The sequence below is a fragment of the Leptinotarsa decemlineata genome, unplaced genomic scaffold, assembly GCF_025532065.1.
Source record: "Leptinotarsa decemlineata unplaced genomic scaffold, Ldec_3_MD MMD2_P_RNA_scaffold_2, whole genome shotgun sequence".
Lineage (NCBI taxonomy): Eukaryota > Metazoa > Arthropoda > Insecta > Coleoptera > Chrysomelidae > Leptinotarsa > Leptinotarsa decemlineata.
In genome coordinates, this window is record NW_027412529.1 from 7,066,360 (window position 1) to 7,084,994 (window position 18,635).

Consider the following 18,635-nt stretch of genomic DNA (forward strand, 5'->3'; position numbering starts at 1 on the left):
CTTCAGCTATTTCAAAACTTTTCGAATCTCTACTTGTGCACTATCTTTCGTGGCATTGCAAAAATATGCTAAATGAAAATCAACATGGATTTGCTGCAGGTAGATCAACAACATCGAATTTATTGGTATATCAACAAGACATCACCATGGCCCCAGAAAAAGGCCTTCAAATTGATGCAATTTACACTGATTTCAGTAAGGCCTTTGATAGAGTCAACCACAGTTTGTTGATTAGTAAACTTCAAGTAACAGGTTTTCCAACTTGGTTAACATGTTGGTTAAACAGTTATTTATCTGATAGGAAACAGCGGATAAAAATTCAAAACCACATTTCCAGAGATATTCAGGTCACATCAGGCGTCTCGCAGGGATCACATCTGGGTCCACTTCTCTTTAATATTTTTATTAATGATATAGCTTTAAATTTTCGCCACTGTAAATATCTTCTCTTCGCTGATGACCTCAAAATGTATATGCCAATCAAAACCAACCTTGACTGTAAATGTCTTCAATCTGATCTGAACGAATTGATCAACTGGTCACAAAATGATGGAATGTCTCTGAATGTTGATTAGTGCTATTGTATTTCATTTTCTAGGTCCAAAAATCCTATTCAATTTGATTATCTAATTGAAAACAGTCTTAAACGGGTTTTTGAAATTCGCGATTTAGGAGTCATATTTGATCATCAATTAAATTTTGCACATCATATTGACTCCGCAGTCAGCAAATCTTTTTAATTATTGGGTTTAATTTCTAGAAATGCTAAAGAAACTATCAGTATTGGCTTTTAGAACGTTATATCTAACATTGGTTTATTCTGTCATTCAAAACGCCTCACCAGTGTGGTCACCATATTATCAAACTCACATCGATCGAATAGAAAGAGTACATAAAAAATTTTTGAGGTATATAGCTTTTAAAATGAATCTACAATATGGTGATTACGATTACATGCAAGTTATGCAAAATCTGAATATTACTAGCTTGCATAAGCTAGTAAGATAGCTGCATAAGATACTAACAGGGGAGATTGTTGTCCTTCATTGCTCCACTCGATTTATTTTAAAGTTCCAAACAGAATTACTCGTAACTTTGAATTATTCCAAGTTCCCTACCATCGCACAAATTATGGTTATCATAGTGCTTTGTCACGTTTTGTAAGATCAGGAAATGAATATTGCAATAAAGGTTTAGATTTTAATCGACAAACATTAAATACATTCAAAACCAACCTAAAAAGATTAGTAGTATAGGTGTCCATCTATTACTGCAGTACTGCTAAATTGTTCATTTTCAGTATACATTTTTTAGTATACATTTAATTTAAGTATATATCTGTATTTTCATATGTAAGAAAAGGTGAAATCCGTTTATAAATTAATAAATAAATGAAGGAAATGTCTCCTAGTGACCTGTACACCTTCTGGAAAGACAGGTTCGTTGATGACCTAGCAGGACAACTCCTCGGGAGGATGTACAATGGGTCACATGTGGCCTAAGTGCTGTGAGCCTACACTCACCCTCTCTACTCTACAGATACAGAGATAGATGTGTGTCGTTTTCCTCTGAACATATTTTGGGTTGGCCATAAATTGTTTACCTCCCATGATCCACTGCCTCACATTTCAATAAAATATGTCCCTTTGTTGCACTACCTCCAAGTGATGTTTGTGTTGTTTTGTTCAGGTATTTCATCAATAGGCAGTGTCTAGTAAGTAGCACTGTATTTGTTCTAAACCGATCCCTGCTTTGTTGAAGCAGCTTTTCAGTTATCTGTCTTCTATATGCCCACTTCCCAATGTGGTGTCGTAACAAAGACTTTGGCACTCTCACAGATGAATCAGGCTCTATATATGGAGTTGTAATCCGTGGCTGGCAAACTCATCAGCTTTCCAATTCGCATGTGATACCTGTGTATCGTAGCACCTTGTTATAATTTGCTGTCCTAAAGTCAGGCCCATCATCAGCTCCGCCCAAACATAACCAAGAGACAGGAGACAACATACAATTTGCGAATACTAAGACCATCGCCACAGCGAAAACACTACAAGCTCGGATATTTCGCAAAGCCATCAGAATCGAAAAGCGATTGTTCTGCCTGAACAAAAGTGATGACAGTCAGAGACTTCCAATTACCTGGAAACCCCTAATTTCCCGGTATGACGGTGGTATACAATTTGTTATCATTAGAGATCATAGCAAGTTTACACGTTTTCCTCTTATGCTTTTCAGTTTATTCTTCAGCGGTTTCGATATGATCATGCTATGAGACCCTTGGGTATTTGTCAGACCTACACTGTAGGTGAATATTCATTCTACTGTATCATGGTGTATACTGATTGACAGAGAATTTTGTACTGCATACATTGTTGCTGGTTTTCAAATTTTTCTCTTCTATCACTTTTCAGCTCATTACTATATGATGTTAAGCAATTTTCGGGCAATTTTTTTCTACAAATTCGAATTGAGCCCAAGCGCTGCCAAAACAGCCCGAAAAATCAATTAGGTATTTGCTTATGAACGCAATATTCGACGCTGATTTGCTAATTTTGTTTCGAAGATTTCAGTATCGAATATGAGCCACTTAGTGGTCGACCTTCTGTAATCCAGGACGAGGATTTTGGGACCCTGGTGGAGAATGACAAACTGTGTGTGGATGGAGGAAGAACTGAGCATCACTTCTATGCAGTTTTTGATGGTTTCAAGCGTATTTAAAAGGATAAAAGGCTTGAAAAGTGGGTGCCCCACGATTTGAACGATCGATAAGAAATCGTCACGGTTTTACGCAACCATATTAATCCTTTTCAGATCGGATCGTGTGATGAAAAGTGGATCCAGAACACGTTCAGGACAATGGTTGTACACCAATAAGCCAGTCAGGCACTTTCTATAGGCGAAAACTCACAAAAGGAAGACCATGGTTTCTCTATGATGGTCAGCGACTGATGTGATCAACTATAACTGTCTGCAACGGGGCCAACTCATCACAGTGGAGTCCTATCATGAGAAAATAGACGAAATGTACCATAAACTACGTCAGCAGAAGCTGACATCGGTCAACAGAAGATGTTCTATCCTGGTCCAAGGCAATGCCTGCCGCAATTAGAACCAGTAGAACTTTCGGCAATCAGGACCAGGCAAAAACGAGCTTCGTCGAATTATTCGGATCCTCAGCACATAGTTTTTGTGCTGACGTAATTATTTGACTTGTGTTACGTTGACCAAAGTGCACTGATTCAAATGACACTCATTTTGATTGTGGAGACAAAATTTTTGAAACCATCGTAGAATATTTCTGATTTGAAAATCTAAATTTCACCAGTGACATTTTCCGATCATCCTGGTGTATTCTGAATTCATTTGACAGTATATTTTCGACAAGAGTCTAAGACATATTCGCTGCTTCTGTTAATGTATCCGAATTTCTTGCAAATTATATTCGGAAACGGTGCTATTCACTGTAGGTAATTCACCGAGAGAAAGCTAAAAGGAGGAATTAAATTCAGAGCGTATGTATATGTATGAATTGAATAATAACCCAAGGTCTACAACGATTTTAGAGTTCCGCGTATTCAAGATACGATATTATTCTTGATTCAACGCGAATTTTGAAAGGCATTTCAATGGTAGAATTCTGAAGGAAGTCGAAAGAAGAGGTTTCTCTACTGGTGAAGTTTTTGAACTGCCTTAACTTTCAAGCAATAGTGTTAGTCAGTCAGATACCTCAATCAGGTACTGCCTATTGTGTTTGTAATAATAATGTGTTGAAGAAGAAACGTGAATTGTTGAAATTTCCTATGTCGATGTTATTGTGAACTTTCAACGATTTGAAGCACGGTTCACTTGCAAATTACATTAGATTCTATCAACCGTTGAACTGTATTTTCTTGCAAGATTACCTGAAAGGAGCCTCAATACCAGAGATAATATGTCCCTTCATGCTTTTTTGAGTATTCAACCTTCCAAAATCTGAAAAATGAATAGATATTCGTCAACATTTAATTTTTTCGAATATACTGAGGTCAGGTCCAAAGTGAGTGGGTCTATTCGACCCTCCACCGCAACCCGCAACGGTTCAATGTGGCTTACACCGATTCACACTCAACCAAATAAACCCAGCTTCTCAACAGAGCCGATTAGTTTGTGTGGTGAGTATGGCTCTGCGGAACTCTAAAAACCTGATTCGGTCCTCAGCAGGGCAGGCACATGTTTCTAGAAATGTGGATTCGTTTTTCGATGACATTCCAGGTTAGATTCCCAAATTTCTGCCACCGCAGTTGTCGGTTGATTGGTCAAACCACCTGACATAAAAACTTGGCAAGTTGACTTGGGTGTCACCACCCAAAAAGTCTTGCAGACCACGGCCAACAAACACGAAGAACAGCTTTGACACATTTTTTTCGGCTGTAAAAATGTTCACTCATTGAACAACTGACAATTTTCATGTAAAATTTATTCAAGAGAAATAGTACACTGTATGCAGGAACACACAAGCTGTTTCGTCAATCCCTCATCCTCCATAATTTAAATTTTCCACATCGTTGAAAATTCTATCCGCTGAATACTCAAGTGCCAAAAAAATATATGTCAATAGCGTATCAAAATATTGAATTGTCATTTATTTGGTGTTATCATGACACACCGTGTGAATTGGCATCTGCTACCCAGGAAAATTTATTTGAGAATGGAGTTTTTGTAACATCGTTCCGGAAAGATTGTCCTTAGAGAGATGGCTTTCGATAAACCGCATACCCTAAAAATGAAATGAAAACAGTGTGCACATGCTTTTCCTGGAGTAAAATGGGAATTCCTGAGCAAATTTGGAAACAAAGTGCCAGATGAAAAATTCAAAACTTCAGGGTTTTGGAAATACTTTGAACGACAGTGAACTGGAAACACGCAACTATTCAGGAAAGTGTAGAAAATGTATATCTTGATGTTTGATTATAAATAATAATAATGAAAATTAATGGGCTTTCGGTTTCCGGACGTTGTGCCCCCTGAAAACGGACGCACAAGGTAATTCATTTGTTTTATATGAATGAACTTAAACTTTATGCCTCTGAAGAGAAGGATCTCCATCAGTCCTTGAGGACATCGCACAAATGTGCAATGGTTCATCTCAAAAGACGACGATGCGGGGATTACGGAGAGAATGTGCAGCTCGTAGATGGAAGCATCCTACACCATTTGGATGCTGGAGTGACGTATACTTACCTCGGGGTGGAACAACGTCACTCACAAGAGGTAAAAGCAGTGAAGGAATCTCTCCGCGGCAAGTATCTGGTCATCGGAACTGTCGGGGAAAAACAAAGTTGGTGCAATAAATATACTTACCGTTTCAATCTTACTCTATTCGTTTGGAGTAGTGAAGTGGAATCGAATGCAACTGTATCAATTCGATGTAAAAACCCGAAAAATGATGCATCTCTATAGGAATTTGCATCCCAAATCGTCCGTTCCACAGTTGTACTTCCCCCGACAACAGGGAGACCGTGGATCTTCGAGTTTGGAGTCTCTACATGACAGAATGGTAGTGGATATAGCCTGCAAAGTCGTCAGGATTTCGGATTCCTTTCTCTGCATGGTCCGTGATCATGCAGAGCAGGATTTGGAGCATTTCTCTTCAGGGCAGCTGCCTGAGCAGCTGATGAACTCGGTTTAGTTTTTGATACTGAACGAGGTGACCACAACTCTGTCACCGAGTTGGAACCCGAACAGCAAAAAGCTCATATGAAAGCCGCAGAGATCGCCTCACTTCGGCGGAAATACAAGGATAAGCCAATGTATGGGGTTTTCTTCAATAACATTGGAGACCTTGGCTTATCAAAGCGCCTGACGTTCGCTTTTCTCAGGTCGAGTGGGCTGAAATCGGAAACTGAGGGGTTCATCATGGCTTGCCAGGAGTGTGTCTTCAACACCTTAGTCTACCGCAGTCGCGTGATAGGTATAGAGGTTCCTGACACAAGGTGCAGGGCCTGCCGCGAGGAGCCCGAGACCCTAATGCATTTGTTATCAGCATGTCCAGCATATGCGGTCTCGGCCTATATCTATCGACATAACGCGGCCCCAAGAGTGCTATATTACCATCTACGGCACTCTTACGGCATTGACGAGACACCGGTGTTGCCCTACGCTCCGGGGGATATTGAATCCGTTGTGGGGAACGAGAAGTGCCGAATTTATTGAAACTATTTGTTCCTCACCCTCAGGTTCATACAAGCTAATAAGACTGATGTAGTCCTTCTCGACCACCAGACCAAAACGATATTTGTCGTGGAGTTTTCAGCTCCTGGCGAGACGAATATCGTCAGAAAAGAGGAGGAAAAACGGATAAAATATCGAGATTTTCTCTTCGAACTCCGCACACACTCTATCCAGATCACTCTGTCAATATGGTTGTTCTAATTATTGGAGTCCTTGGTGGAATGATGTTCTCTCTACTCTCGAATCTTAAAATCATACCGGCTTGCCGCACTAAGGCAGAAATCTTAGCCGCACAGATGCAGAAGGCTGTCATTCTTGGCTCACTGCGCTTGCTCAGGGCACATGATTCTCGGACCCAATGATCACTTACTCCACGGTGTGGGGAGTGGTCATTGGTTGATAATGCTGGCGCGCCCTCCAGAATGTATCAGGGCTTCGGGGGATAGGGCGTGACCAGCGCACACTACGGTGAAAAAAAAAGATAATAATAATAATAATAATAATGATAGTAGGTTTTCATTTCCAGAATGTTACAATAAATAAATGTGAACATTTAGTGAAACGGGAAAGGCTGAAGATCAGTTGGTTGCATCGAAAGATGCAACCTCTGTTTTTCATCTTAGGCCAAAATCTTTGGATATACTCGAAATCTCAGAGTTTTCTCAACAGCCTATTGTTAGTCAGCTGAATGCACAATTTTTTCCCAATTCAACCATCTTCGTATCTCTCATAGTTTCCGAGTTCCCAATAGTGAAGATCGAATTTGAAACACCCTGTATATATTGTCTCGAAGACTTTCAGAGAATTGAGGTATTCATATTGCTGTGAGAAATATACTATTCTGACACTTTTTCAGATGTGTAGATGCGCAATAAAGTAGGTTTTGGCATAACCTCACACTCAACTACTGTCAAGGAAAACAGTTTTGGAAGATCATTCCTGTTTCATAAAAAATCTCCTATGTAACATTGTTTCTGAATCGTATCGTCGAAAAAAATTCAATCTCTCATTCAACTTTTCCTGAATTATAGACATCCATTATTCAATAATGAGGGTGGAATTTTGTGAAAACTGTTTCCATTAATCATGTACTTGACCTACTTCAGGTCAGTCGGAAAAGCCGGTATAAGTAATAAATATGCATTCTGATGCTTCTGAGTTGCTCCTATATTTGGCGATAGAGGAAAATTGAATTGTTTTCTTGTAATTCTACTAATTGGTATTGATGTTTGTTCCGCTATCGGAAACTCCTTTCCCCTAATAGGATATTCAGGGACGTGTTGATTTTGAAATTTGAACAACAGCGTGTGATTCACTTCTCCAATTTCCTTTATAGAAATGAATCCAATTTATAAATTATTGGAATCAAGTGGTAGTATGAAGATTTTCAATTTTAGATGAGACTTGGGGATTTTGGTATGATCTTCAACGTCATGAGTAGGAAAGATACCCCACCAAAGACTCATTTGATCAGACGAAGTTGTTTTCGTCAATCTGACAAAAAGTAGGATACGGAATACTGGGTAATCCAAATATTCTAGACAAGAGTGGGTTTTTCGGAATTTGATATCATTACCTGAACAATACATAGCAAAAATATTAAACTCATTGTTGAATGTGAGGAGAAAAAAAGGCGACATCTAATATTATGTTTTCATGGAAAAATCCGTTTCTCAGATATGAGTTTTTTCAAAACGAAAAATTTCCACTATAAACTTCGAAATTTAGCCAAATTTCAAACCGATAAAAAGTTTCGTCATTTACAGATATTTAGATTGACAGGCACGTTTCTTCTCCCTCTTTCTTTTGTAGATTTCCACAATTTCATTGACCTTACAGTTCCATACAATTATTCAAATAATTGCGGTTAGAATAATATAGCATAGGAATGCCCCATGGCGACATGCATTTATATCATCAGTAGGGTATATTGAAAAGGATCGCATGAGAAAATTGGGGTAGGAATAGTACTCGCTACTTATGCGTCGATTAATCCTGAACGATGTTGTGGGAAATCTTTCCGTCTGCACTGTCACAACACAACAAAAAAATATTTTTTGAATGTTTCCTACACTAAATTAGTCAATTTCCATTAATTTTGGGGTGATAAAAACGAAAATAACAATGAAAAATTTTTATTAGCTCTGGTTTTTGAGATACACAGTACTTAATCTTAAAGAGTAGTTATACTATACGTGAAAAGTGAAAGTACATAAAACAATATTGTTATGTTTATAGATATATAGTATAGTTATATTTTAAGTACAAAATTAATAAAAAAAAACATTATTCTTAGTGTTTTGACAAATAAAAGAAGTTTGTACCACCAAATTTCAATTAAGTCCATCCGATTCATTGTAAGATCGCTGTCGTTCAGCTTGTCTTTTATAAAACACTTCTGGAGCATCCCTACACACAGACCAGCAGTAGTCTGCAAGCATTGCTTCATTCCAACGGCCCTGATATCTCTGTTCCATTAAGGCAATGTCTTGATTGAATCTTTCTCCATGTTCGTCACTCACAGCTCCACAGTTTTGTGGGAAGAAATTAAGATGAGAGTGAAGAAAATGAATTTTTAAGGACATGTTGCATCCAAGTTGGTGGTAAGCTTGAAGAAGCTCTTTAACCAATGCTGTGAAGTTATCATCTCTTTTGTTACCTAAAAACCCATGTACAACCCCCTTAAAGGCTTCCCAGGCTCTTTTTTCATTTCCTGTTAAAATCATGTCAAAAGCAGGATCATTTACGATTTCACGGATTTGGGGCCCAATAAAGATGCCTTCCTTGACTTTAGCATCACTCAACCTGGAAAACTTTGCTCTCAAGTACTTAAAAGCTTCCTGGTCCATGGCCTTCACAAAGTTTTTCATTAGTCCCAACTTAATATGTAATGGGGGAAGAAGAACATCCTTAGGATCTACAAGAGGCTCGTAAACTACATTTTTCTCATTAGGGTTTAGGTCTCGTGTAGGCCAGTTCATTTTTTTATAGTGAGATTTTCTATCCCGACTGTCCCACAGACACAAAAAACAACAGTACTTGGTGAACCCTAATTGCATTCCTAAGAGTAAAGCAATGACTTTCAGATCACCACAGATGTGCCACTTGTGTTGTTCATATTTGATTGATTGGAGAAGTGTTTTCATATTCATATACGTTTCCTTCATGTGAACTGCATGACCTATAGGAATAGAGGGTAGCTGATTTCCATTATGCAGAAGTACAGCTTTTAAGTTTAGTTTTGAAGAGTCTATAAACAGTCTCCATTCAGATGGAGTGTGATCCAAATTCAAGCAGTCCATCAAACAAACTACGAGGTTTTCTTTTTTCTCAAAAAAAGGAAGCAAATCTTTTTGACGCTGTCTGTACTGAGATATTTTCACATCATGTTTTAGTAGGTTCCACTGTTGTAGTCTTGACCCTAACAGCTCAGCCTTTTCCTTAGACAAGCGAAGATCTCTTATAAGGTCACTCAACTCTGCTTGACTAATTCTGTCGGATCACTAGACCTATCGCTTACCTCAAAATCAGGGTCATAGGATGTAGAAGGATGGATTGCTCCTTCTGAACAGTCTTCATCACCTTCCTCTAAAATTTCATAGTTTTGGGGTGGAGAAGGGACTGGCAAATTGTCTGAGTGTGGTACAGGCCGAAGAGCAGATGGGAGATTAGGGTATTTAACCGTTCCTCTTTTCTTCATAGATAAACCTTGCTTAATGGGAGGAGTTAAGCAGAAATAACAGTCGTCTGTATGATTGGTAGGCTCACGCCAAACCATAGGTACTGCAAAAACCATTGCCCGGTTTTTATTTTTCAGCCACTCTCGCAATATGACGGAACAAGAATTACAACATATATGAGGAGCCCATGATTTATCTTGGTCCCCAACTTTCACACCAAAATAATGTTCATAGGCTGTCTTAACGATAGGTGTCATTTTACGTTTCTGAGCCTTAAATGTTATTTCACCACATATATAGCAAAAGCTATCGACAGAATTCACACACTTTCGAGGCATTTCAGATCAGCACTTAAATTAATTTAAAAATCAACTTTACACGATAATTTCAATAGCAGCAATGTGCATACAATTGACAAACTCACATAGGTTATGTTTACTACTTAAGAACAGCTGATGAGAGGGGTGTTATGTAAACAAACATGTGTACCAACTGTTGGTGATGAAATATTTCATTTGTTGAAAACTCAATATACATATATAATATAATGATACTATATCTTGAAAACAAGAGCTTATATATAATTTTTATGGTCACTTTTAGTTTTAACACGTGGAAATACATTAAAATCATCTAATTCCAACCCCGAAACAAAAACTTTGTTGTGTTGTGATCATTGGACAGGATCCCTGAGAAATTTATGAAAAACAATTATTATACAACTTGTGGCACTGTTCTTGTAGGATCATCAAACTTAATAATGAATCATCAATATACTTACAACCAGTAACAGTAATTGAAATAATTATCATAATATCAAAATTGAAAACAACGTCTCTCCTGAAAATAATAAAATCACAACTAGAACTATTAAATATATACAGAGCCATATTGATATACTCCTACAGTAAATAATTAATCTCTTCTTCGAAACATCTATAATACCACTACAATGGAAAGAATCTGTCATAACCCCTATTTATGAAACAGAAGACACAACTCTCATGAAAACAGGCATGCTTTGAAAAACAGGCTGCTTGATATTTCTAATATGCACAAAATTAAAACAGACAGAGAGTACGGTTTCATTAAACAATCTAGTAGCCTCAGGTGAATCATCAAAATGTTTGTCTTAGTTCCTTGACCTTGCGAAGGCCTTTGATACGGTCTCACAAAATATCCTTAAAAATATTAGAAAACTACAGAATTCGAGGAATCGCATTGGACCTGATGCTGAACTATTTGAAATTCAGAACACAAAAAGTAAAGATTGGAAGAGAAGTGAGCTCAGAATTAACTGTCAAAATGGGTGTACCACAAGGGACTGTTCTGGAGCCAGTCTTTTTGAGATACTGTATTATAACATGGGGAGGAGCCTTTGTTAACAACTTACGTCCCTTACATATCTGGCTTGAGATGTGGGGGTTGAGCAAACCGGCCATCGGATGCCGGCTTCCACGTAGCCCCGCTGGATACGGGAATGGGATAATCACTTGTGGTTCTGTTATTCCCTAACTGAATGGCATACCAACGATGGCTTAATCCTAAAGTGTGTATTCGTGCCGAGAGGATGAACGACACTGAGCCTATCAGCTGTCTCTACGGAACCTTCGAGATACCGGGCTCCCTCTCGTCATAGCATCACCTTGTCACGGTAATGCAGGGCTCTGCCGCGATTGACCTTCTTCCCCTAGCTACTCATGGAACTTTTATGGATCGAGTAAACTTGAAAATTCTTTTTGACGCTGAGTCTATAGAGGAGATAGATGTCGAGCTTACGACTCCAATTGACCTCCCTGTAAATTTGAATCAGGAGCGAGTCTACAGAGGAGATGGATGTCAAGTTCACGACACCAACTGACCTCTCTATAATTTAGTTCAGGAGCGAGAGCTTCTCAACTCCCCAACTCCTGATCCAATAACTGAACCTAAAAAAAGGTTTGGTGGTGCAGCCAGGAAATGACTGAGTTGTCTCCTCAAGAGCGGGGTACCTTATAAAACCACTTTGCACCAAATTCTTGAGCGGCGTACGCAGAATCTGTCTAGAAAACGTTTGCGCTCAACTGATGATTCACCAAAACCAGAGGCAGAAAAGCTCTGCACGGTTGAATCTAAGGCATCTTCAGGTGTAGCTGCAAAAACCCTCATATGGGAAGGTTGTCGCGGGTATCAAGGTAGGAATCTTGCACCTTCACTATACGACTACCTAATTAACAATGAAACAGCAGAACATATACTTTGTGCCTGCCCCGTTAGGGACCGAATCAGGATTTTAGAGTACGGCGGAGCCGTACTCTTACCATCTGACCTGAAAGATCACTCGCCATACAAACTAATCGGCTTCGTTAACAAGCTGGGTTTATTTGGTCGAGTGCGAATAGGTGTGAGCTACAATAAACCCTTGCGGGTTGCGGTGGAGGGTCGAATGGACCCACTTACTTTGGACCTAACCCAACTCCTACATATCATACAAAATTTCATCATGAAAGTCGTATTCAGAAAGAAGACACAGTATTCCACAAAATTACTGTATGAAATTCTCCCAATTCTTCTTTTGCATGCTCATCAATGTATAATTCGAGTATGCACAACTGAAAACTCACCTCAAAGCAGATCTGTCCAACCAACTAGACAAACTAGCAATGAAAATTTAGCAATACATACATTTAAAAAAAATGACAAACTGAGGAATTTCAAAGCTGAAATAAAGAAGTATATCCTGAAAAACAAGAAAACATTCTATAAAATACAACGATAGTAAATACACACACCATTGCTGCTATCTCTACCAATCGTCAAATATTCAGAATTTTGATTAAAATTACATACATAAAATACACATGTGTTTAAAATTATGCTTTACACTAGAGTCAGTTACCTCCTTTATTTTTTCTCGTAAATTTTTGCTCGTCCAAATAAATGTACAGTACTAATAGATAATAGATAATAAATCTGACCCCTAAAAGAGGTTATTATGGAACCTCAGCCTTAGGCCTTTTCAAAATATAGTGATTGTACGAAGGCTATACCTCAAATTATAGAAGTAGGAGTATTATATTAAAGTAATAATTATAAAATAATATATATTTGAAAAAGAACACGTCAGTAGGTAACTGGCTTATAATTTTTTTAAGTGTATTATATTGTATGTAATGAGGTCATCCTTGTAATTAGACCTATGTGGTCTGTTAGGGTGAATAAATAAATAAAAAATCAGTTATCAAATGAACGTTTTTGTTTTTTCGGTATTTACTATTCTACAACATATGTCTCAACTCAATAAGTTCAAAAAACTGACATTTTGTAAATGATCTTCTTTGTTTCAGGTTCCGTTCCATCACCGACATCAGATAATGATCGGATTCCTAAAATCCATAACCGGCGGTTGATCCTTCATCATGTCTCTTCTCTACTCCAGCGAAGCCCCGCGATCTTCAACACTATGTCTCAATGATTCCACAATAGAGTGCACGCCTTGCACTTTCATCAATACCACTTCCTTTCCCGCCTCATTCTACGGCACTGGATCGGAGTCCGAGGACCCTAGGATAGAGATTCTTCGAAGATACTCGTACGGGTTTGCGCTTCCTTCTATTTGCTTTCTTGGAATTATCGGAAATATTTTCAACTTGGTGGTGCTGACGAGAAGAAACATGAGAGGAACGGCGTATATCTACATGAGAGGTGAGTTTTTCTTACATAACTCTAATTTGAAGTGAATTTAAAACCAACTCAACCACTATTTCGATAACATTGAAAATTCTTGGTAGCAGCTTCAAGTCTAAGCAACGTTTTCGTGAAGGAGTTTCAAGACAGCTGGTTCTTCAATATATCATTCCCTTAGCTCCCTCAGCGTATCGGCTATCTGGTTGCTTATAGTCTGAGCAACGTCTTCGATAAAGAATTTCAAGACAGCTGGTTCTCTGATATATCATTCTCTAAGCTTCCTCAAACAGCGTATCGACTGTCTGGTTGCTTATAGTCTAAGCAACGTCTTTGATAAAGAATTTTGTCATAGTTGGTACTTTAATATATCATTCTCCAAGCTCTCTCAAACAGCGTATCGACTATCTGGTTGCTTATGGTTTAAGCAACGTCTTCGAGAAAGAATTTCAAGACAGCTGGTTCTTCAATATATCATTCTCTAAGCTCCCTCAAATAGCGTACCGATTATCATGTTGTTGATAGAGGTTGCGTCCATTATTGCACAGCACACATGTACAGGTGAAAATATTGAATTTTAAATTATTTTAAGGAGATATTTTTTGTCATTACTTTTTAAAAATTATTGGAAATACGAATATCTAATTGCCAGACATTTTTGTTGAAGACAATTGGACGCCAGGTGTTGTTTTTCATGAATAAACATTTTTTTAATCATTTCAGTATGTCTGTGATTTCGATATTATCTTATTAATGAATAAATAGGTGCGGAATCATTTCACTGGACGTTAATTTGGTTGTTTAGTCAACAGCCAGACCGATTTAATGTAAAAATAATACGTATTTATACAGTGCATGAAAGTCAAATTGGATAAATTCATTATTTCGGTTACGGTACATATTTTAACAAAGTCCCGAAACACGTCATGCTCAAATCATGATTCAACATACTTCAACGGAAAAATGCTACCCCTAGCTTCGACCCCCGTCGAATGACAGGTTCAACCCCAATTTTCCAAATGGGAAGTATTGGCTTGTGATATATCTTGTGATGTAGTAATGGATTTCACTAGAGATTTTTCCCAACATCAAACCGGTATCATAACACCTTGACACGTGTTTCGATCACCAAGTGATCATCTTCAAGAGGAAGATCAAACTGATAACGGTTTGGTGTTGAAAAAAACCTGAGAAATATTGTGATGTATCGTTTGAAAGGTCTTTTTATTCTCTATTCAAAAATGTTATCTCTCTCAAGTTTTTTGCAACAATTAAGATAAAATGAACTGATCTCATGTGATTACCGAAATTCGATAAAATACACTCAAAACTCATTGCAATATATTCAAAACTTATTTCATGTTGAGGTACTGATAATAAGAAAGTGAGCAAAAACCACAGCAAAGTTTTTTTTTAGATGGTATCCTTGAAAAAACTTTAAATAATTTCTGTGGCAACGTTAGTTCAAAACGCCTTGTAAACTTGTTTTGTGTGTTAAAACATGAGTTGTCAGTATTCAATTCAAGTTTGAAATTCGTTAACTTCAAGTCTGACGAATAGTTAGATCAACGGAAATGCATAAAATAACAGTTATACAAATGATTAGTTACGGAGATAAAACCAGAACACAACAGAAAGTAGCACGCCTATTTCATGAGAAATTTCCTAACTCACCGCCCATATCTCAAGGAACAATAAGCAAAATAGAGAAGCAGTTTCACGAGCTTGGTCATGTGGAGCAATGAGTGATGAACTCAAATTAGATGTGATGCTTGGGTTTGAGGAAAACACACGATAGACAGGCATCCACTACATTTAATGTTAGCCATAAATCGATAGTAAACATATTGAAAAAAAATAAAATGCATCCATATAAAATGATACCTACTCAGGAGCTCATGGAAGACGATTTTGATAGAACTCATTTTTGGGAGCAAATGATGTAGATGTTCGATAACAATATTATTATTATAAGACGTTATGTTTTCTGATGACTGTACTTTGTCTCTTAACGGTCATGCAAATCGACAAAACTACCGCTACTGGTCAACGGAAAATCCTCATTGGATGAGAGAAGAACACAATACCCTCAAAAGGTTAATGTTTGGGCAGGAATTGTAGGAAACCATATCATTGGTCCCTTTTTTATTGAGGACAACTTGAATGGCGATAATTATTTGGCACTACTTCAAAAGGATGTCATTCCAAGTTTAACAAGTTCCAATGAATACGATATGATTTCAGCAGGATGGAGCACCACCACATTACTGAGTTAATGTCCGGCAATACCTCGATACAACATTCCCCAATCGGTGGATAGGGAGAAGAGGATTGATTGAATGGCCAGCGCGATCATCTGATCTTTCATCATTAGATTTTTTTATGGGGATATGTAAAGAGCAATGTGTACAAAACTAAACCTTCAGATTTGAATGACTTAAAAAAACGAATAACGCTTACAATTAGGTATGTGACGCCAGATATGTTGAATAATATCAGAAGACAGTTTTATTCGAGATTAGGATGTTGCCAAGACATTCACGGTGAACATTTTCAACATCTACTTCATTAACATCCATAGCTCTTTTTCGTATTCTACAGTTTTTGAGTGTATTTTATCGAATTTCGTTAACCACATGATTTTGATTTATTTTATTTTATTTTAATTGTTGCAATAAATTTGAAAGCGTTTGTTTGAAGGTGATTAACAATGTTTCATGATGAATTTCACTAGTTCGGACTTCCATTGTCTACTATATAAAATTATTTGAAATCCCTGAAACAACTAAAAAAGAAGAATTGAGTATGAATAGCTGCACTAAGTGGAAAACGTTTTGGTGGAGAGGACCGACACTAAGTGGGAAACATCTGTATACCGAAAACCCACTCATACGGGACAGTATCTGAACCACGAATCCAACCACCATCAATCGACTAAAAGAGGAATCATCAAGACTCTATTAGACCGTGCTTTTGGGCTCTGTAATACGAAGGAAGGTCTCGAGAAGGAACTATACATCGTCAAAAATGATCTTCAACGGAATGGCTACTCCAAAGCGATGGTAGAAAAGACTTTGGCTAGAAGACAGCAGGAGCTTTGCAAGGAAGAGAAGCCGTCACAACCAGTGCTTGCACTTCCCTACATCAGAGGATTATCGGAGAGGATAAGAAGAATTGGTTTCAAGTACAACATCAGAACCTGCTTCAGATCCGGTAACACTATCCGTAGCAGCCTCACCATCAAATCAGGAATAGCAGACCATGTTTGGACCCATCAACACAACATCGAGTGGTCCCAAGGTGAGATCTTGCACAGAGAGGAACATTGGTTTAGGAGAAAATTCAAGGAAGCCGCATACATGTTGTCCAACAACGTATTCAGTCACGCCAGCGTAGAAATACGCAACATATGGAAACCCATCATCAAGCGAAAAATGGCCAACTCCCGCCAAAACGATCATCTCCCACGGAACCAGTGAAGCGGAAAATGGAAAGCGGGGATAAGTGAAAGTACTCGAACGACCTATAAATAGTCATCTCTCGGAGGAATCAGTCCAGTCATCACCCGAAGACGATTGTAGATAATAACAATCGAAACGTCGTGAACTAACGTGACTTGGAATCTCTCCACTTTTTATTTTTATTTTCTTTTTTCATTTCTTTATTTTTATTTATTCAATTGGTCTATTTTTACTTGAATTTTATTTCACTATTATTTCATTTCAGGTTTATTTTGGTTAATATAATTGTTATTTTCAGCTATTCATACTCAATTCTTCTTTTTTAGTTGTTTCAGGGATTTCAAATCATTTTATATAGTAGACAATGGAAGTCCGAACTAGTGAAACTTGAAAGCGATAACAATTTTGAATAGAGAATGAATAGATCTTCCACACGATATATCACAAACCTATACTTCTCATTAACTATACTTCAATCACTCCATGATTGAAAGACGTGTCGAGGTGTCAAAAATAACGGTTTGGTGTTTGGATAAAACTCCAGTAGTATTTATTTAACGTATTGGTCAAGGTCTCCTGATGAAACTCTCATAGAACCATAGTCCCTAGGACTGTTATTAAACTGTAACGAATTCCAACAATCTCGAAGGTCTAGTTAATCAAAGATTCTCAACTTGCTACACTGAAACTTCCATAGGAACAAATATGCTATAACGCTAAATATTTGTGTTGCGTAGCTTACCTCAAGCCTTTTCAATCTGGTAGAGCGATAGAAAAATTATGTGACCGGTATTGAATAATTCAGCAACTAATAAAACTCTGTGTAACCTTTAATGCATCCAAATGATTGTCAATAGCATTTGAATTGTTACTTGATTCTTTATAATCAATTTAGTGATCATAGAGCGGTTTTAAGTTACAGCTCCTCGTCAGCATAGAATAGATTCAACTGATTTTATTGTTGCTTCACGAGATATATGAAACTGTCCTTCAAGATAGGATCTGTTTCAACCACAATATAGTAGTAGTAGCTCTATCTCATGAACACAGTCCTGAGCTGTGGAGGAGTATGTTAATTCTGAACACACGGCTATCTCAGTTTATTCTATCTTGCACTGATAAGGAGTAATACTCCGAAACTGATTCATCGATGTCCTGGTGCTGTATGGAAGAGAAGTTCCTGACCTATTACGCTTATGTAACTTTTATCGAAACAGTCATGAGTCTTGAAGATGCCAGTCTGGTTGGTGAAACACGCATTAAAAAAATGAATGTCTGTTGATTGGAAAGAGTGTTTTGGATTTCTTCTACGCCTAACAGATACAGACACAGATAATTTATTCAACGCTTAAGTTTTTTACACAATGGTACAAAAATAATCAGACTAATCAAAACATATATTAATAAAACTCATATAAACATTATACAACTCACAAGAGAATATAAAAAACTCACAGACAATCTTTATGTACATACAAAACTACTATCAGCATCAAACAGTGAGGTACTCCTTTATTATATAAAAAGTATTTTTATTTAGGTAATTGAATAATATTGTTTTGAAGGTATCAACATTTTTTATCTCACTAAAGATCGCATTGAAACGGTTGTAATATAGAAT

General features: G+C 37.5%; 1 protein-coding gene across 1 annotated transcript in view; it reads left to right on the forward strand.

The window, feature by feature from the left end:
* LOC111513470 (probable G-protein coupled receptor B0563.6) overlaps positions 1-18,635 on the forward strand; it is a 310,115-nt gene that overhangs the window by 176,308 nt on the left and 115,172 nt on the right. The window contains exon 2 of the mRNA XM_074182546.1: positions 13,217-13,574. Coding sequence (XP_074038647.1) covers positions 13,289-13,574 — 286 coding nt within the window. The 5' untranslated portion in view covers positions 13,217-13,288. The remainder of the gene's footprint in view (positions 1-13,216; positions 13,575-18,635) is intronic.